Here is a 17,911-nt window from a genome sequence, read left to right on the forward strand (position 1 = left end):
ATCCTCACTACACCTAGACAATCTTACTCTATCTCCTTTATCAACTCTGTATCCCATTGTCTGCAATGACTCTTCTAAATCTTTTTACCTCTCCTCAAACCTTCCATGGTTCCCTCATCCCACCTTCTCAGTTAAGAATCTTGCCTTAAGAAAAAATTGAGCACATTCACTGTGAACATCTTCTACTTTTAGATGCTTTCTGCTACTATCCTCTCCTTTACTCCAGTCTCATGTGAATTAGTGACAACCATTGATTTCATTTTTGCAATTTCTGTTTGATAACTATGCTCCCACCTCTTTGGTGCAGACTCTCATCATGTCACACCTGGACTACAAAAGTAGCTTTATGGGGTAGTGGGTCGGCCTCAAGTCTCTCTTATTTCAAACTATTTTCTCTATTCCATCAGTAAAATAATTTTCCTAAAGCACAGGTTTGATTATGTCACTTTTCTACTTAATAACTGTAGTAACTTCTGTTGCCAAATAGAGTAAACACAAAATGCTCTATTTGGCATTTAAAGCCCTTCATATCTTAACCACCTCCTCCTTTCTCAATCTTCTTGCACTATACTCTTCCATATGTACTCTTCTATCCAGTGACTCCAGCCTCTTCTGGCAGTTCATTGAATGAGACACAATCTTTTTGATTATGGATATTTTCATTGGCTGTTTGCTCAAGTCTGAAATGCTCTCCTTCATATCTATGTACTGGCTTTCCTGTAATTTACAGGAAACCTCTTATTTCGCTTAATTCAAGGACTTTCCTTCTTTAAATTATTTCCTATTTCTCTTGCATATAGCTTATTTGTATATATTTGTTTGCTTTTTGTTTCCTCTACTAGATTGTAGGGCAGGGACTGTCTTTTGCCTCTTTTTGATCTCCAGAGTTTAGTACGGTGCCTGGCACAGAGAAGGCACTTACATTCTTACTGACTATTGATCAATTTGACATAAATTGCACCTTACATTGAAATCCACTAGTTTCTTAAAGTTATGCCACCACAGATAGATAGCATTTGCTCTATCAGGTTTTCAGGTGGAAAGGTCTCGAGTGGGCCACACTATAGAACAACTTAACTAAGTTCAAAAAGGCTTAAAAGCAGAATGCTAACCAGTGGGTGAGAGATTTCTCTGGTGGTAACAATGAATGTCAATTGCATTATAGGTTGCAGAATGGCTATAATCCATATCAATGGAGAAAGAACATAAAATGATGAAATCGTATATCCTTTGAAATATATAAGACTGAAAATTTAAAAACTGAGTTCAGGGGGAAAAAAAAATACACATCTTATACCAGTGAAGAGGGCACCTAGTTTTCTTCTAAGTCATATAAGACATAATGTAGAGAATTTCTTTGAAAAGGTTCTTATATACATTATCCTGGATTCTTGTTACTTACAGAATCCTGGTGTGCAGTGATATCCACAAAAGACACTTTCTTGTCTGTTGGGAAAGTACACTTTCTTGGTTTAGGTACTGGAGCCTATGATAAACCAATACATATTAAGCTGAGAGTAATAAATATCAAATTTAAAATTTTGTTTCAAAGTATTTTAAATTTTAAAGCAAGCTTTAAAAGCCAGTTACTTACTACAACTGGTGTGGTAATAGAGGATGCTTTGTGCAACCTTTTGTCAGGTTCTGATTCTTCTTTTTTAATAACATTCATTAGGTCCTCAGATACTGCTGATGCAGTTGGAGGAAGGTAAGTGAATTTCCATTTCAATACAACTTCAATGGTTCCTGTATGATGTTTCTTATGATCTGTTAACTCGAATATTCCTGTCAAATTACAAAATTGGTTTAATTTTTATATATTCTTGATAGCTTAAAACTTTGATAATGCAAAAATTAAAGAATGGATCTTAAAAAAAATTTTTTTTCTTGTTCTCTTGAAGCATGACTTCAACTTCCAACACATATTATTTAGAAAGTAAATTAAAGACAAAAGAATCAGTAATGGGTCCAGGCTTCACATAGATCTCTTTTTGAAGTTAAGGACTTTGAAAGAAAATCTCAATTCAAAGAAACTGAAATGTATAAATATTTTAATTTGCTGAATTTATATTCAAAGATAACCCTAGATATGAGCTTTGTCCAAGGTCTGCTATCTTTTTACCACTAACATTTTACTTTATGGCCTTTCATTACTTTTCTTTTCAAATGAAATGACTATCAACTTTTAAAACAGCTTGCACTGTCTGAGAAAATGTTAAAAAATTTCCCCAATAAAGATAATAGTAATGCATTTGCTGTAGGGCGTGCCTAATTCAATTTCCAGGCTCTACAAAAGAAACAGTATTCAAAAGAAATAAAGCAAAAATGACAACATACCAAACTTGTAAGTTTGGATAAAGAATTTAATAAAATGTAACAGCTTTTTAGAACTGTACAATTAGTAAGTTAAGCAACAGATATCTCTCAAAATTTTTTTTCAATTTTATTTTTTCAAACAAGTGCAAAGATAGCTTTGCTCAATATTCATTTCTGCAAGACTTTGTGGTCTAAATATTTTTCCTCCTGCCCTTCCCTTCCCCCCTCCCCAGGATAGCAAGCAGTCTGATATAGGTCTTTTAACTGTATTTCTATATTTGTCTTATTATACAAGAAAAATCAGACCCAAAGGGGGGAAAAAAACAAGCCACAATTAAGAAAGAAAGATAAAAATATGATGCTATGATCCATATTCAGTTTCCACAGTTTTCTCTCTGGCTGCAGATGCCATTTTCCCATCCCAAGTCTATTGGAATTGCCTAGAATCAATTCATTCTGGGAAAAGTCAAGTCTATCACAAATTATCATTCCATAATCTTCTCATTACAGTTTATAATGTTCTCTTGCTTCTGCTCACTTCAGTTAACATCAGTTCATGGAAGTCTTTCCAGGCTTTTCTGAAATCAGCCTGCTCATTATTTCTTATAGAACAATAACATTTCATAACTTATTCATCCATTTCCCAAATGATGGACATCTCCTCAATTTCCAGTTTCTTGCCAATATCTAAAGGGCTGCTGTAAGCATTTTAAGCTTATTTCAAGCAGTTGTCATTTAAAAATGCTCTAAATTTGCTATTCAAATATATGGACTGAGGAGTGGGGCAGCTAGATGATGCAGGGAATAGAGCACCAATCCTGAATTTAGGAGAACCTGAGTCCAAACTGGTCTCAGACACTATATACTTCTAGTTGTGTGACTTTGGCACGTCACTTAATCTCCCTTTGCCTCAAAAGAAAAGAAAAAAAAGAAAAGGAAAGGAAAGTATGGATTGGAAATTTTTTTTTAAGAATTGATTTGAAGTAACAATATAGTTTTTTCTGTTCATTTCAAAAAGGCATTATAGTTGGTATTAGGATGATGATTAATAGTCTTTCCTAGTCTAACTTTCAGAATCTCAGTTCCTTATCCACACCACAGCAACACTATTTGCCTCAGTTCCTTATCCACACCACAGCAACACTAGTATCTTTGTCTAGAAAACCCCATGGACAAAATTCCATAGGCTCACATATAGTTGGAAAGGACTGAATCACTAAACTATAAGAAAATCATGTATTCAAATGCACCACCCCCCGAATCTTAGTTTCCTAAATTCTAAAATACTTTCCTGATTTTTAAATTTTAAGTAGTATGGCAGCATTTAAAAGGTCTGATTTTTTAAGATTATATTTTTAAAGGTGGAGCCAAGATGGCAGAATCACAGGAATCAATATAGCAAGCTTCCCCCTTCCCCAACTTCTTCAAACAGATCTAAAAAACACCAGACTGAAACTTGATCATGAAATTCAAGAAAAACTTACAGTATATTGTCTTTTAAGAGAAAATCATCATAGGGAGCCAGAGAGGTATGTAGATAGAGACACCAAGATATAGAGACTTCTTATCAGAAGAAGATGAATTGTAAAGTGAATGTTCAGAAGTACTGTGGACTAGGGCAAAGATCCTGACTTATACTGGATCCTTGGGTTCAGGGTGTAAGAATAATTGCTAGCTAGCATCTTTGCTTACCACTTCTTAGTTTTGAGTCATAGGTCCAGGATGGGTTAAGAAATAGATCTGCCTCCAGGGGTGGCATTCTAGGGTAAAAAGCCAGTTCATAAGTCATTAGTACCAGCAACAGAGCAGGGTCTGTAGTCCAACTTCTAGCCTCACCTGAAGCCTGAAGAAGAATAACTAGGGTGGGAATCCTAGGCCAGAGGGGAGGAAGCTTTCAGTTCTGTCACTCTGAACTAGCAGAGATTCCCAGTTGACTGATATGAGCCAAGATCAGCAATAGATCCTAGATCTGATCATCTTGAGAGCATTGATAGCTTCCAGCTCTCCAGCCAGAACTAGACCTGGGATCCTAGAATAATACAACAATTATTACAAGAAACAAGAAAACAGCAATGAGATCAGCTCTACATCTTCCTTCTAGAAGTGTGCAAAATTCAGGCTTAACATCAAGCCCAAAGTTGGGAATCAAAATGGAAGAATGAGCAAACACAAAAAATCATCATAAAAAGCTATTACAATAATAGCCTTGTTCTAGACATAAACCTAGAAGAAAATATCGTCTCAACATTTATAAAGAAAGCCTCAAAGAAATACATAGTTTGGACATAAATTCAACTAAAATTCCTAGAAAAGATGAAGAGTTAAAACATTTTTCATCTATAAAATGAGTCACTAGGGGAAAAATGGAAAAGAAATGAGAGTTATGGAAGAAAAAATTGGAAAAAAAATTTACAGGTTGGTACAAGAGATACAAAATCTTCCTTAAGCAATAAGCTTCCTGAAAATTAGAATGGATCAAATAGAAGTCACTGACTTCATGAGACAAGAACAAATATTAATACAAAAACAGAAGACTGAAAAAAAGAGAGAAGAAAATGTAAGGTATCTCATAGTAAAAACAATTGACTTAGAAAAAAGAGGAGGAAAAAATTTAAGAATCATCATACTACTTGAATGTCATGACTCAAAAATAAGAGCCTAGACATCATATTTAAAGAAATCTTAAAGGAAAATTGCCCAGATCCTTTAGAACCAGAAGGCAAAGGGAAAATATGAATAACCCATTAGCTACCTTTTGAAATAAACTTTCTTTAGAACATTACTGTTAAAATCCAGAGTTCCTAGTTTAAAAAAAATCAAGTTATAATCAGTTATAATATTCCAGAAAATAAAAGATATAGGCTTTCAGCCAATAAGAACTGACTTGGCAGATTTATAATATAACTTTATATGGAAAAATATGGTCCATTAATCAAACAGAAAACTTCCAAGGATTACTGATGAAAAGAAAAGAGCTATGTAGAGATTCTGAAGTTCAAATACAGGGGTTAAGAGACAAATAAAAAAGTAAACACTATAAAATGATGATAAAAGACTAAGCAAGGATAAATTACTAATTCTTATATGAAAGATGATACATGTGTTCCCTCTTGAATCCCATAATCATCAGGGGTCATAAAGAAAATCTAAATGAAGTCAGGGAGTAATTTTGTTATGTCTTGATCATCTTTAAAAAAGAATAGAAATTTAAGAAATGAAGAATACATCAGAAAAAGCAGGGAAAGAAAGATTTGGGACAATTATCTCACATAATCAGAATGTAAAAGTAAATATCTATGCAAATGAGGAGGAGATGGAGGGAAGTAGCTGACACTCAAATCTATCATCTGAACTGGCCAAAGAAAGGAAGAATACACATATATAGATATATATAGAAATTCATTTGATTAAACTGGGAAATAAAAGGAAAGAGGAAAAGGGATATGACAGAATTAGAAAGTTAGCAGACTAATATTATTTCTAAGCAAAAAACACTAGGAACAAAAGAATGTACAAAAATATTTATAATTCTTTTTGAGTTGGCAAAAATGAGAATCTGCAGGGATTTCCATAAATTAGGGAATGACTGCACAAAGTATGATATGTAAATGTGATAAAATATTATTATACTATAAGAAATGAGTGAAATGGCTTCAGAGAAACTTGGAAAACTTGTATGAAATGATGCAGAACGAAGTGAATTGAACAAGGAGAACAATTTATATAATGACAACATGATGAATATATACAATCTTGAAAGAATTAGGAATTTTGATCAGTGTGATAACTATCCACTATTTCAGAGGATAAAAGATGAAACATGCTGCCTACCTCCTGACACAGAGATGAGGAACTCACAAGCAAGGATATAACTTTTTTTTTTTTTTTGACATGGTCAAAAAATGCAGAAATTTATTTTCCTTGAATTTACATGCTTGCAAAAAGGATTTAATTTTTCTTTTGTTTTTTAATGGGTGGTAGAGGTAAGAAAGAAGGTCCATTGTTACTGATTAAAAACAATAAAATATAATTTTAAAGAGACCATATTTTTACCTGAAATATATCTGTCATGTGCTAAAGAAATTAGTGGTACATCGACTTTTCCTATGTAAGTATTCTCCTGGGTGTCACTATCATCAAATACATAGAAACTCAGACACTCTGACTTGAGGTATCTATCCAAGTTCTTGTTCATTGGCACTGGAAAGCACATGTGATCATCAAATTGGGGATCATTGCTGTTTGGAATGATGGCTGTATCATGGTCTGCAAAATCAAAGAACTTGTATACAACATAGGGATTTGGCTGCACGTGACTTTTGGTTGCTTCAGACTTTAAGTTGCTACAGCATTTTATTGTGATATGGAGTTCATTTAAGTTGTCATCTGAAGTAAGGCCAAGATGAGCAGTTTTGGGTATCTGCTAAATAGAAAAATACATATATAAATCATAATACATACAATTAAAATATAAAGTGGTTGTCAAATTCAAAATATATCATCATTAATACATACATATGTGGAATAATTTCATAATTAATGTCTCTAAAATAATAAGATGTTGACATTTAGGAAGAAATAATGTTTTCTTTAATGTTTTTAGTTGTAAATAGGGAATCACATTAAGTGGGCATGCAACAAATTAGGAAGGATGAGTATATACTGAAAATTTATTGTAGCAAAATAAAGTTTCTAAAATTAATCTGATATATACACACACATATATACACATACATATACATATATATATCTTTAAAAATATTCATAATCATTAGTGTGTTACATGGTCACTATAAGCATAAATAGTAAGCGAAGTAAAAGAAACAAACAAAAAACCCAAGTTCAGCAACTTCTTGTCTAAGTCTTCCCTTATCTTCTCCTTCCCTCTCCAATTTGTTCCATCTTACAGAAGTTAGAGGTAGAGCAGAAAGAACAAACTGGAACTTTGTAGTTCCAGGATATGAGTCTTTTAATACTTTCCCAAGGTACCAGATCTCTATTTGTCACACTAAAAACTGACCTCATTTGAGAAGTTCTATTTCCTTCCTCTAGGTTATCTGGCTTTTTGAAATGTACAAAAAACTAAGGGATGCTTCCCAGAAAAGGGCCTACGATTAAATTTATTTAGCAAACAGAAAAGTGTACACAGGGATATTTCTATATAGCTTAGAAGGAACTATGAAGAGAAACGGATCTTTTCTAAAGTTTCCCAGAGAAGGAATACTAGAACCAGCAACTGGGTCTCAAAACCCATCTTATTTCTTGCTAATTTGCTTCTTATACCTCTACTACCTGGAAGAATCTTTAACAATGTTAACATTTCTAATTTAATTTATAGCAAAGATGGATAAAGTTGTATCTAAACTTCCCTTAACTCACAAAAGGATGTAAATACTTATAAGTAACAAATATTCAACCTGAAAGGTAGAAATGGGCTTCCTTCTCATTTTAAGTAATTCTTTTAAAATTTATTTTTATATTCTGAATTGATTTTTTTAAGGTATAAGGCTATATATCACGTAGTTTCTAATAACTATTACCCTTATTCTGCTTCAAGATTAAAAACAACAACCTAAAACTTAAAATACAATCACAATCTGAGTTCTTGACCAGCTAATAAATAAAATACTCAGGGTTATTTTGTGAGATGTTTTTGAGCTACAAAAATAAAGAAATTCCAAGGACAACCATAATTCTATAGATATTACTATTAGGCATACTGCATTAAAAATTATTTGTAACCTCTTTATAAATGTTTCCTCTCCATTCACAAAATCACAATCCTTCAGTTCTTTATCATCTGGCCTTGATGTATGAATAGCCTCATAACTTGTGTCCTTCCCTTAAGTATTTTCCCTATTCCAAAGCACCCTCCATTCAGTTGCTAAGGTGATTCTTTTATAGCATTCATCTGATCAAATCACCTACCTCTTCAAGGAGCTTCAGTGGCTCCCTAATATCTGCAGGATTAAATATATTTTCCCTTTGCTCTTTAAAGTTCTTCATACCTGCTCCTTTCTTTTCTTTCCAGCCTTCATATATTTTGCCCTATTCCACATACCCTATAATCTGATTATACTGGCCTGCTTATAAATTCTAGTTCTCTATGCTTTTGCACTGGCCTCCTCCTGAACCTGCTCTGCTTTGAACTATATTTCTACCTTTGGATTTTCTTGGTATACTTCAAAACTCTGCTTGAGGCCTGCTTTCTGCCGGAGGTCTTAGTCTTGTTGGCACCTTTTCTCAGAGTACTTTCCATCTACTCTGTATATAGCTTGCACTAATTTAGCTTTTTACAAGTTGTTTTCCCCTTTAACATGTCTACTATTGGAAGGCAGGGGCTGTTTTTGCTTTTATCGGATTCTCTACTCTTTAAATACTTATTGACCTATTGACTTAATTCTATATTGTGGCAAACTATATCTGAAACATCCTGATTTTTAGCAAGCACAATTAAATCCTTCTAGTTCATTTTGGAATTCAGACAGTTAGCATCAGAGAACACTTTCTGTGAACAGTAATAACTTATGATCAAATTGCTGTTATACATTTTCATAGACAACATATATACACAAAATATAATTTTTAATCAAGGTTATTTGAACGCTAAAAGAAAAACAATCTTTTTTGAAAACTCTTCTAGAATAACATTTAAAGGAAGACTATTAGAAAAATACTTGCATCATAAAAAGGTTCTAAAAATTGCTTACCTGATGCATTTGCTCAGGTCTCTTAAAATTGGATGTTATATAGCCTAAAGCTTTTGCCCGTTCTCTATACAGCCTAATTGCTTGATCCATAGGAACTCTCAATCGGACCCAATATTCTATTGTACCATAATGTGGAATGTCTCCATTAATTCCTACAAAAAAATTCCACTGTTTCAATATTTTATAAATGAAAACAGATAGGTACCAGTGTTAGTAATATTAGAACCAGAAATGTTATATGGAGCAGAATTATACATGCTCTGTACAAATGATGTTTGAAATGCAAATAACAGTGATGAAGACAGAAAAGCTATGCTTGCAAGAACAAATTTTACCATATGTTGAATACCCTCATCTTAAAAGTGTTAGCCTTGCTTGGCATATGCCAATTTGTAATGTAAAATATAATTTAATCCTTCTTTAATATGAATGAGATAATCACATATGCTCATTCAAGTTCTTACTCTTTCTCCTGCTGTAGTAGTTAGGTATCAAGAAGCAGACAGAACCTGAGAGGTATAGAACAAAACTCATAACACAATAAACATAGCAAAAGAACCACAGTATAAAAATGTGTCAAATATATTGCTGTATGCGGTTCTGCTTAGAAACAGGGGACTAAATCTCTTAATACTCCTTCAAAGTCTAGAATTTAACCTAATATTAAAAGTTTTTAATATTCTGTAGACAAGCTATTGTAAACATGACATTATTTTCTTAAAGATATCTTTGGTATTAAAATACCAATCTGGTTAATAAATATTTTAGCTATAATCATCAGTTAAAGTACCAAGTACACATCAATAGTAATAGTATTTGAATTTATAAGAGGTATCTGTGCCAAATATGTAGAGTGCTAACTCAGGTAAACCTGAAAATATATGATTAATGATCTAAAGGCACTTTCCATTGATAAAAGCTGACACTGATGTAGGTGTCATTGCATAAATATACATATCAGGTACATAATATGTAGCTAGACTTACCAATCAAATTTGCAGCACCAAAAATCCGACCATTCTTTTCTAGGATCTCATGGAATCTCAATTGGCATGCAGCAACTGTTTCATAATTAGTACTATATGCCCGATGGACCTCAAGAGTGATACCATTTTTCTGTATATACTGTAAAAAGAAGTCATTAACATGGACTATATATTGGGATGTGAAGTTATATACTGGATGGAGACCGGACACAACAGGAGTTGTTTGTAGTTCAAAATCATAAAAAGCATAGGTACAGAAAGTGGAAGGTTCTTGATCTCCTGATGCCTGGATAGCTTCAGATGAAAGGGTCACTCTGCTGATATGGATTTCAAATAGGTTTTCTCCTCGTTCTAAATGAACAGCTTCATTAAATTCATCTACAGGATCATCTGGCATGATTTCTGGCTTAAATATGTACTGCCTAGTGCCATAGGCAATATCCTTTAATTGGGCTGCAACAATAGAAAATTAAGTAATTAGTCATTCTCTAAATATATTGTCTAAGTATTGACATATGAAAGGGCAAAATATTTTAAGGTGGTGGCCAGTAACAAAAGAGTACCTTTTAATGCTTATCTATAATTTCAAACTCTGTCTCTATCCCATGCTTCTACATTAAAGTAGACAAAAATACTTCAATTATCCAGTGGACATATATCTAAAAACCTTAATTATTCAAATATGGTCGAATGCCACTCAGTAAAGAAACAATTCCTCTGAATAATAAGAATATTAGTTGGCAAAATTCCATGCCCTTTATTCCCGAAAGCTCTTTGCTTGTATAAAAAATTGTAATAAATTTGTTAATCTGCTTTTCTAACCTAGAATCAGTGAATTTATCAACTAAACACAACAAATTTGAAAGAATATGTGGAGCATAAGTGAAAATAATAGAAGGAAGGAACTCTGGGCACACATTTTTCTTTTGTCCTTTATTTTAAATATAAGCTTATAGAACTCAATACTTTGGATCAAAATTTTTGCTTTATGCATGCGATACCTTCTAACTTCCGGATGCGTGCAGCCCTAACATCAAGGAGATGAACATACTGTTTTATTTTTAGGTCATAATCTTGTTGAAAATTTTCCAACTTCTGGGTTACTGCTTCAACTTCCATCTAAAAAGCATGATAATACTATCGATGAGAGAGTTAACAATTTGAATTCAAGATCTCATTTCCCATTCACCAAGAATACTTTCCAATTAATTACTATTCACTCATTTACTTAATTCAAATATATATATAGATATATGAAATTATATTCATGGGTGTCTGTCTTTTCTTTACTTCCTTGTAAATTGTTCTTTTGTTCTCTACTGTGCACCTTATGTATTTTATTCTTTTTTCCCCTTTCATCCTTCTACCACTCCCAGGCAGGCTATAGTTAAGAAAGGATATATTTATATATACATATGTAGATATACAAATATAGACACATACACATACATCTCTCTTTCATCCCCACACCCTTAAGCAAGCTACAGTTAAGATATATTTATGTATTCATATGTAGATATATACATACATACACAATTCACATATACATATACCCCAGATACAAACATATCTTTCCTATCCCTGCTGACTCTTCCATTAAATTCTGCTCCATAATTTGGCTTACTATACTTAACATTCTCCTACTCAGGGATCCCTCCCTTGTCTTCTTCCCTCAACCTTTGTTTCCCCATCCACCTATCCTTTCCTCCTTATTTCTTCTTAGATTTTGTAAGGTACTATACCCTTCATGGTATCTATGAATCCAATCCTTATGTGAGTAGGCCTTCAGAACTACAAGCCCTCTTTCCTCCTCTAATGCTTCTGTGTCTATTCTTCCTCTGTACCTCTTTTGTATATCAATTAATATTTCTACCTTTACTCTGCCAATTTTTCTTTGGGGCTTCCCCTATTGTTGATATCAGTCTTAAACATAAAACATTTTCCATGTTAAAAATATAAACAATTTGACCAAGTTAAAAAAGTTTGTCTATGTTGACTTCCTTAAAACTGATCTTTGATATTGGCTCTTATGTAAAATTTTCTTTTTAAGTTCGGGTTGGTTGAAAGAAAAGTCCTGAAAATCTGCAAGTTCATTGAATTTCTGGGTTTCCCCCCCCCCATTGAAAATTATAGGTATTTTTGCTAAATAGAGCTAAACAGAGAAGAATTTTGAAGTAAGTTTCTCTGAGTGCAGAAGCCCAGGGCAGGGATGCTACAGGCTGTAGACATTTGCAAGAAGGTGGAAATCTTGGTTTTAGGTTCCTGGGCAGAGTAGAGAGCTAAAGGGAAGCTTGAGACACCATCTCTCCACCCCATGATTAGAGATTCATTCACTATTACCTCTTATTTTTTAAAAAATGAATGGGCAAAGAAGAACCCCACCACTGAAACATATTAGAGGAACAGGGAAGATGGGGGATTCATCTTCAGAGTAGGACACTTTAGTTTAAAAAAAAAGGAAAAAAAAAGCTACACCAAAGAGTAACGTGAAATGACTCCTTGCCCAGAGAGATTTTATAGAGCTCAAAAAAGTATTCAAAATCAAATGAGATATATTGAGGAAAAAAAAATTTAAACAATCCAAAAAAACAAGAAGATAGTGGGGGGGGGGAAGTTAACCAATTAATTAGAAAAGGATGTACAGAGTCTTATAAGTGAAAATAATTCTGAAAATGAGTATTGGGCAAGAGAAAGCCAGTGAAGCTATGAGAGACCAAGAAATAATAAAACAGAGTATAAAGAATGTGAAATTAGAACAGAATATGAAATATTTCTTAAGAAAGACATGACATCTGGAGAACAGATCCAATATTATATATATATATATATATATATATATATATATATATATATATATATATATATATATATATATATATATATATATATATATATATATATATATATATATATATATATATATATGTAAAAGAATAATTGGACTGCTTTTGTGACCAAAAAGAGTACCTTGACAAAATAATCTAGCAAATAATCCTAGAAAATTGTCCTGGAGGGATAGAACATAAAGGGAAAGCAGAAATTAAAAAAAAAAAAAAAAATCCCTTGATCACTACCTCAAAGAGATCCTTTGTGGAAAACACACAGGGATATTATTACTAAATTTCAAAACTCTCAGATCAAAGAGAAAATTTTGCAAGAAAAAGCAATTTAAATATGCTGGAGCTACAATTAGAATTGTTACAAGAGTTAGCAGCAGCTACAATAAAAGACTGGTATCTTGGAATCATATCTATAGACAAGCAAAAGAACTAGGCCTGTGGCCGAAAATATCATATCCAGCAAAAATACCTATAATTTTCAATGAGGAAAAAAAAAAAACATACATTCAATGAACTTGCAGATTTTCAGCACTTTTCTTTCAACCAAACCCGAACTTAAAAGAAAATTTTACAGAAGAGCCAATATCAAAGGAGAATAATAAAAGCTGATGTCCAGGCTCTTTTTATTTTCATTTATTTATTTACTTTGATCATGGCTTTCAGGTAGATCAATTCTTTAAAATCATCTCTCCTGAATGTATTTTCCAGGTCAATTCTTTTTTCCAGTGAGATATTTCACTTTTTTTTTTCTTTTTTTTTTTTTTTAATCTTTTGGTTTAATTTTTGTTTCTTGATTTCTCATAAAGTCATTACCTTCCATTTTCTCAGTTCTAATTTTTTTTTTGGGGGGGTATTTTCCTCAGTGAGCTTTTGTACTTCCTTTTCCATTTGGCCAATTTTGCTTTTAAAGGCATTTTCTTCATCATAAGCTTTTTTGTAATTTACTTTTACTTCATTCTTATTTTTCTTAATTTTTCCTCTATTGCTCTTACTTGATTTTCAAAATTCCTTTTGAACTCTTCCATGACCTGAGACAAATTCTTATTTTTTGTGAAGGTTTTTAGATGTAGGAGGACCTTTGGCTTTGTTATTATTTTGGAATGTATATTTTGAACTTTCTTGTCACCATAGTAACTTTCTATGATAAGAATCGTCTGTTGTTTACTCATTTTCCCAGCCTATTACTTGGGATCTGTTTCCAGGGTGGAAGGTACAATGTACCAAGCTTCAAGGGGTTTGTGCAGTTCTTTTCAGAGATCATTTTAGAGCCTGTACTGTGAGCCATTATTGCCATCCAGATATCAGTATGGGCAAAGCAATAAAGTCCTACTAGTGCCAGCAAAAAGGCTCCTGCAACATCCCTTTGACCTATTTGCCTCTCCTCTCCCACCAGCTGAGATCTTCGGGAGGTGATGCATCCTGTTGAAGTTGCTGCTCCTATCACAGCACTGCCATTGTTGATTCAGTAACTACCAAAACCTAATCCTGGGCTGGGCTCACCTCACTTCTTAGTACTCCAAACCTTTCTTGCTGAGTTGTCCTTGGCTCTGTGGGCCAAAAACTCTTTAATCACTACTTCCTGTTTCTGGGGCCTGTGCTGTGATTGTACTCCAGATCAACCCCAATATAGCAGATCCCTTCCTGCCAACCTTCCAAGCTACCTTTGGCTGTAAAATTGTTCCACTTCTTGTGGGTTCTGATTTTTTTATGGGTTCTGATGCTCTACAATTTCTTTTAGAGTCATTATTTAAATGTATTTGGAGGGGTCTGGGAGTCTCTATCTTTGCTCTGCCATCTTGGCTTTGCCTCCTCAAACCTTTTACATGTAGTACAACATTCCTTTTCCCACACAATTCCTGTCTCTTCCTCCTCCTTCCAATCTGCCAATTCCCCCCCCCCCCCAACAATAACCTTTGGAATATTTTTGTAGGATAGTATATTTAACAAACATTCCCTGTGAAATCTTCATAAGATTTTCAAACCCCTAAGAGGTATGCACAACTTAATGTAAGAACCTCTGGCCCAGAAGAATGTATCTCTTTCTCTTTGTGTAAGTATAATGGGCAAATAATTTAATCCTCCTGGATTGAATTTAGTTTCTTGATCTGCAAAATGAATGGTCTCTCCTCTAAATCATGACTTCAAAGTCCTTTCTAGATACAAACTGATAATCCTATGATTCTAAATGCAAGTAGGATTTAGATGGTTGAATTTTAGTTATTTTATGTTCTATTAGGCAGGCTAGTATCTTAGTTCAATTGGGAGAATGTGAAGGGCTTGTTTTGTTTCCTAAATAACCTAATTGCCTAGTTACAAGAAGGCCACACCCAGGATTTGTGGTAGTAGAAAATAAATTAAATATCTGGCTAAATAAGAATTATAAACCTGAAAAATGGAATTTACTTCTAAAAACAAAAAAAATTGGTTATTAGAACATCATATAGAAAATACTCCATTTTATAATACTGATAATTGTACCTGATAATCTTTATTAATTTTATGCTGCATGATTAGCATATTTCTTGTCTTTTCCAGTTCTTGCACTGTTTCTGCCTGTGTTGCCTGAAGTTCTTGAATTGATTTTTCTAGGTCCTTATTAATATCACCATCAACTTTCTCTAGAAAGGAAAGGTGTCCATTTTTCTGCTCTTTTCTAGACTAGAAGGAAAAGATTTTTTTTTAACTTAAATCAATTCAACAATAATTTATTATAAACCTGTTAAGTACCCACAAACTTTGCTAGGTAATGCTAAAACAAAGATAAACAAAAAAGTCTCTGCCCAAAAGTACATTATATTCTATTCAGTGAAGTGAATTCATTCTAAATAGTGAAGGAAACAACAACAGCAACAATTAACAATAGGTCCTTATTTATTTATATAGCTCTTACTATGTCCTAGGCACTGTGCTAAGTATCTTACAGTTATTAACTCATTTCATCTTTCCAACAACTGTGGGAAGTAGATGTTATTATTTCCCCTATTTTACAGATGAGGAAACAAACAGACAAAGGGTAAATAAACTTGCTCAGGATTACAGAGCTGGATTTTACTGAGTTACCATGTCATGGAAGAGTAAGTGGATTTTCAAACATTACTGATGAAAAGACCTAGAGCTGAGAAAGAACTCTGAAACACAAAAACAAGAGTCAAGAGATACCCAGAAAGTGAAATTTTTTGAACTGGAGGAGTTATATGATAACATCATGCTAACATTCTAGTAGAGGAAGAAGAAATACATGTTCCTTCAGAATTTTAATATCTTCTTAGGGTACTGAAGGAATTATATAAGAAACAGAAGCCATGAGAAAGGGAGGCACCTGTTCTGAGAGTCTAAGGAGAAGAAAGAAAAGGCAGGGTAAAAGGATGAATATGCAAGTCATATGCAAGTCTAGAAAGGAAGAAGAGGTTGCAACTTGCCATTTCTCATAATTGGAGTTTATGAAAAGAGGAACGTACAAACATGCAAGAAGGGATGGGGGGAGAGTAGACATCAGTTGGTGGTTTTAGAAAAATTTGTATAACTGATGCCAAACCAGAACTGATACAAAATCAGAATGATTCATACAATGACAAGAATAGTAAAAAAATTATCATCTTTCTATCTACATATCTTTTGGACCTAGTTAACATGAAAATATGTTTTGCCTGAGTATATATGTTTGTAACAGAGGTTTTGCTTTTCTTTTATTCTCAACAGGATGAAAGAGGTGGGAGAGAATGCAAGCAGACTTTTTAAAATTGAAAAATATATAATTTAATTTTTTAAATGGCATGGAAGAAGTTGGAACATCCAACATGGGAAAAAGAAAGAAACCTGGTTTAGTTAGTATGTAAAGTACATAAGGAGTTGTAATTGTGAAAGATTTAATAAAAAAGTGTTTGTGATTCTAAAGGCAATAGGAAACTATCAGAATTTCTTGTGGAAAATATATTGGAGAAAAGAGGATCGAAGCAAGGAGACCAATTAGGAGATTATGGCAACAGTATAGACTAGCTAATGACGTCCTGAGCTAAGCTACCACTAATGGTGATTGTGTGAACTTAAAGAAAGGAATGTAAAGAGGCATATTGTGGTATTCAACAAACTTTTGCAACTGATTGAATACAGAGGGTGAGAGAAACGGAAGAGTTGTGAAAAGCTTTCAATATGTGAACTTGGGTGCCTAGAAGGATGGTGGCAGCTCTAACAGAAAAAAAGAAGGCACTGGTTTTTTTGGGAAGAGCTGTTATGACATGTTGAATTTGAGTTGTCCATGAAACATCTATGTGGGGATGACCAGCAGGTACTTGGTAATATGAGATTGACACTTAGGATAGAGGTACTGAACAAGTAGATTTAGTACCCAACTGCATTGAGATAATAACTAAACACATGGGAAGTGATGAGATCACCAAGAGAAAATGTAGAAAGAGGAGAGAAGGCCCAGGAAAGAGACATGGAATATAATTCCCCCAAAAGAGGAAGGACAATGGATGATCATAACTAAAGGAGGATGGAACAAACTGATAGAAATTGCACCAGGAAAGAATACTCTCATGAAAACCTAGGAAAAAAATATCCAGGAGGAAGTGGATTTCAAAAGTGCCAAACACTTTGCTGAGAAATCAGAAAGGATAAAAACTTTTTTTTAAAAAGTTACTAAATTTTGTAGTAACTTATTACTGATAACTTGAAGAAAACAATTTCAATCAAATGCTAAGTAAAAAGCTAGATTGCAAGATGTTACAATGTGAGCAAGAGAAAAGGAAGCAGAAACAATTGGTGTGGATCCCTTTTTTTAAAAATCTGGTGAAAAAAGAAATAATAGGATGATAATATGGTTGGGGAGTTAGGATAAAATGAAGTTGGTTTTTTTTTAATGGTGGGAATTTGAGCATATTTGTAGTTAACATGGAAGGAATCAGTAGGTGAAGAAAAAATGAAGGGCAGAGAAAGGAAAATGCTTAAAGGGGCAAACTCCTTGAGGAAATAAGAAAGAATGGGATATAAGGAGAAGAACTGGTCTCCTCAAGAAGGGTTAATTTCACCATCTACTCACATTTCAACCTCAACAGAA

General features: G+C 33.4%; 1 protein-coding gene across 6 annotated transcripts in view; it reads right to left on the minus strand.

Moving 5' to 3' along the window:
* RPGRIP1L (RPGRIP1 like) overlaps window positions 1–17,911 on the minus strand; it is a 116,933-nt gene that overhangs the window by 53,740 nt on the left and 45,282 nt on the right. For 4 of the 6 annotated variants that reach the window (XM_074293411.1, XM_074293410.1, XM_074293409.1 and 1 more), the window contains 7 exons: window positions 15,331–15,510; window positions 11,014–11,131; window positions 10,013–10,465; window positions 9,027–9,178; window positions 6,370–6,739; window positions 1,595–1,785; window positions 1,403–1,486 (listed from right to left, as the gene is read on the minus strand). In XM_074293411.1, coding sequence (XP_074149512.1) covers window positions 1,403–1,486; window positions 1,595–1,785; window positions 6,370–6,739; window positions 9,027–9,178; window positions 10,013–10,465; window positions 11,014–11,131; window positions 15,331–15,510 — 1,548 coding nt within the window. The remainder of the gene's footprint in view (window positions 1–1,402; window positions 1,487–1,594; window positions 1,786–6,369; window positions 6,740–9,026; window positions 9,179–10,012; window positions 10,466–11,013; window positions 11,132–15,330; window positions 15,511–17,911) is intronic. The other 2 variants (XM_074293415.1, XM_074293413.1) reach the window with 1 other exon arrangement.

Source organism: Sminthopsis crassicaudata, chromosome 2, assembly GCF_048593235.1.
Source record: "Sminthopsis crassicaudata isolate SCR6 chromosome 2, ASM4859323v1, whole genome shotgun sequence".
Lineage (NCBI taxonomy): Eukaryota > Metazoa > Chordata > Mammalia > Dasyuromorphia > Dasyuridae > Sminthopsis > Sminthopsis crassicaudata.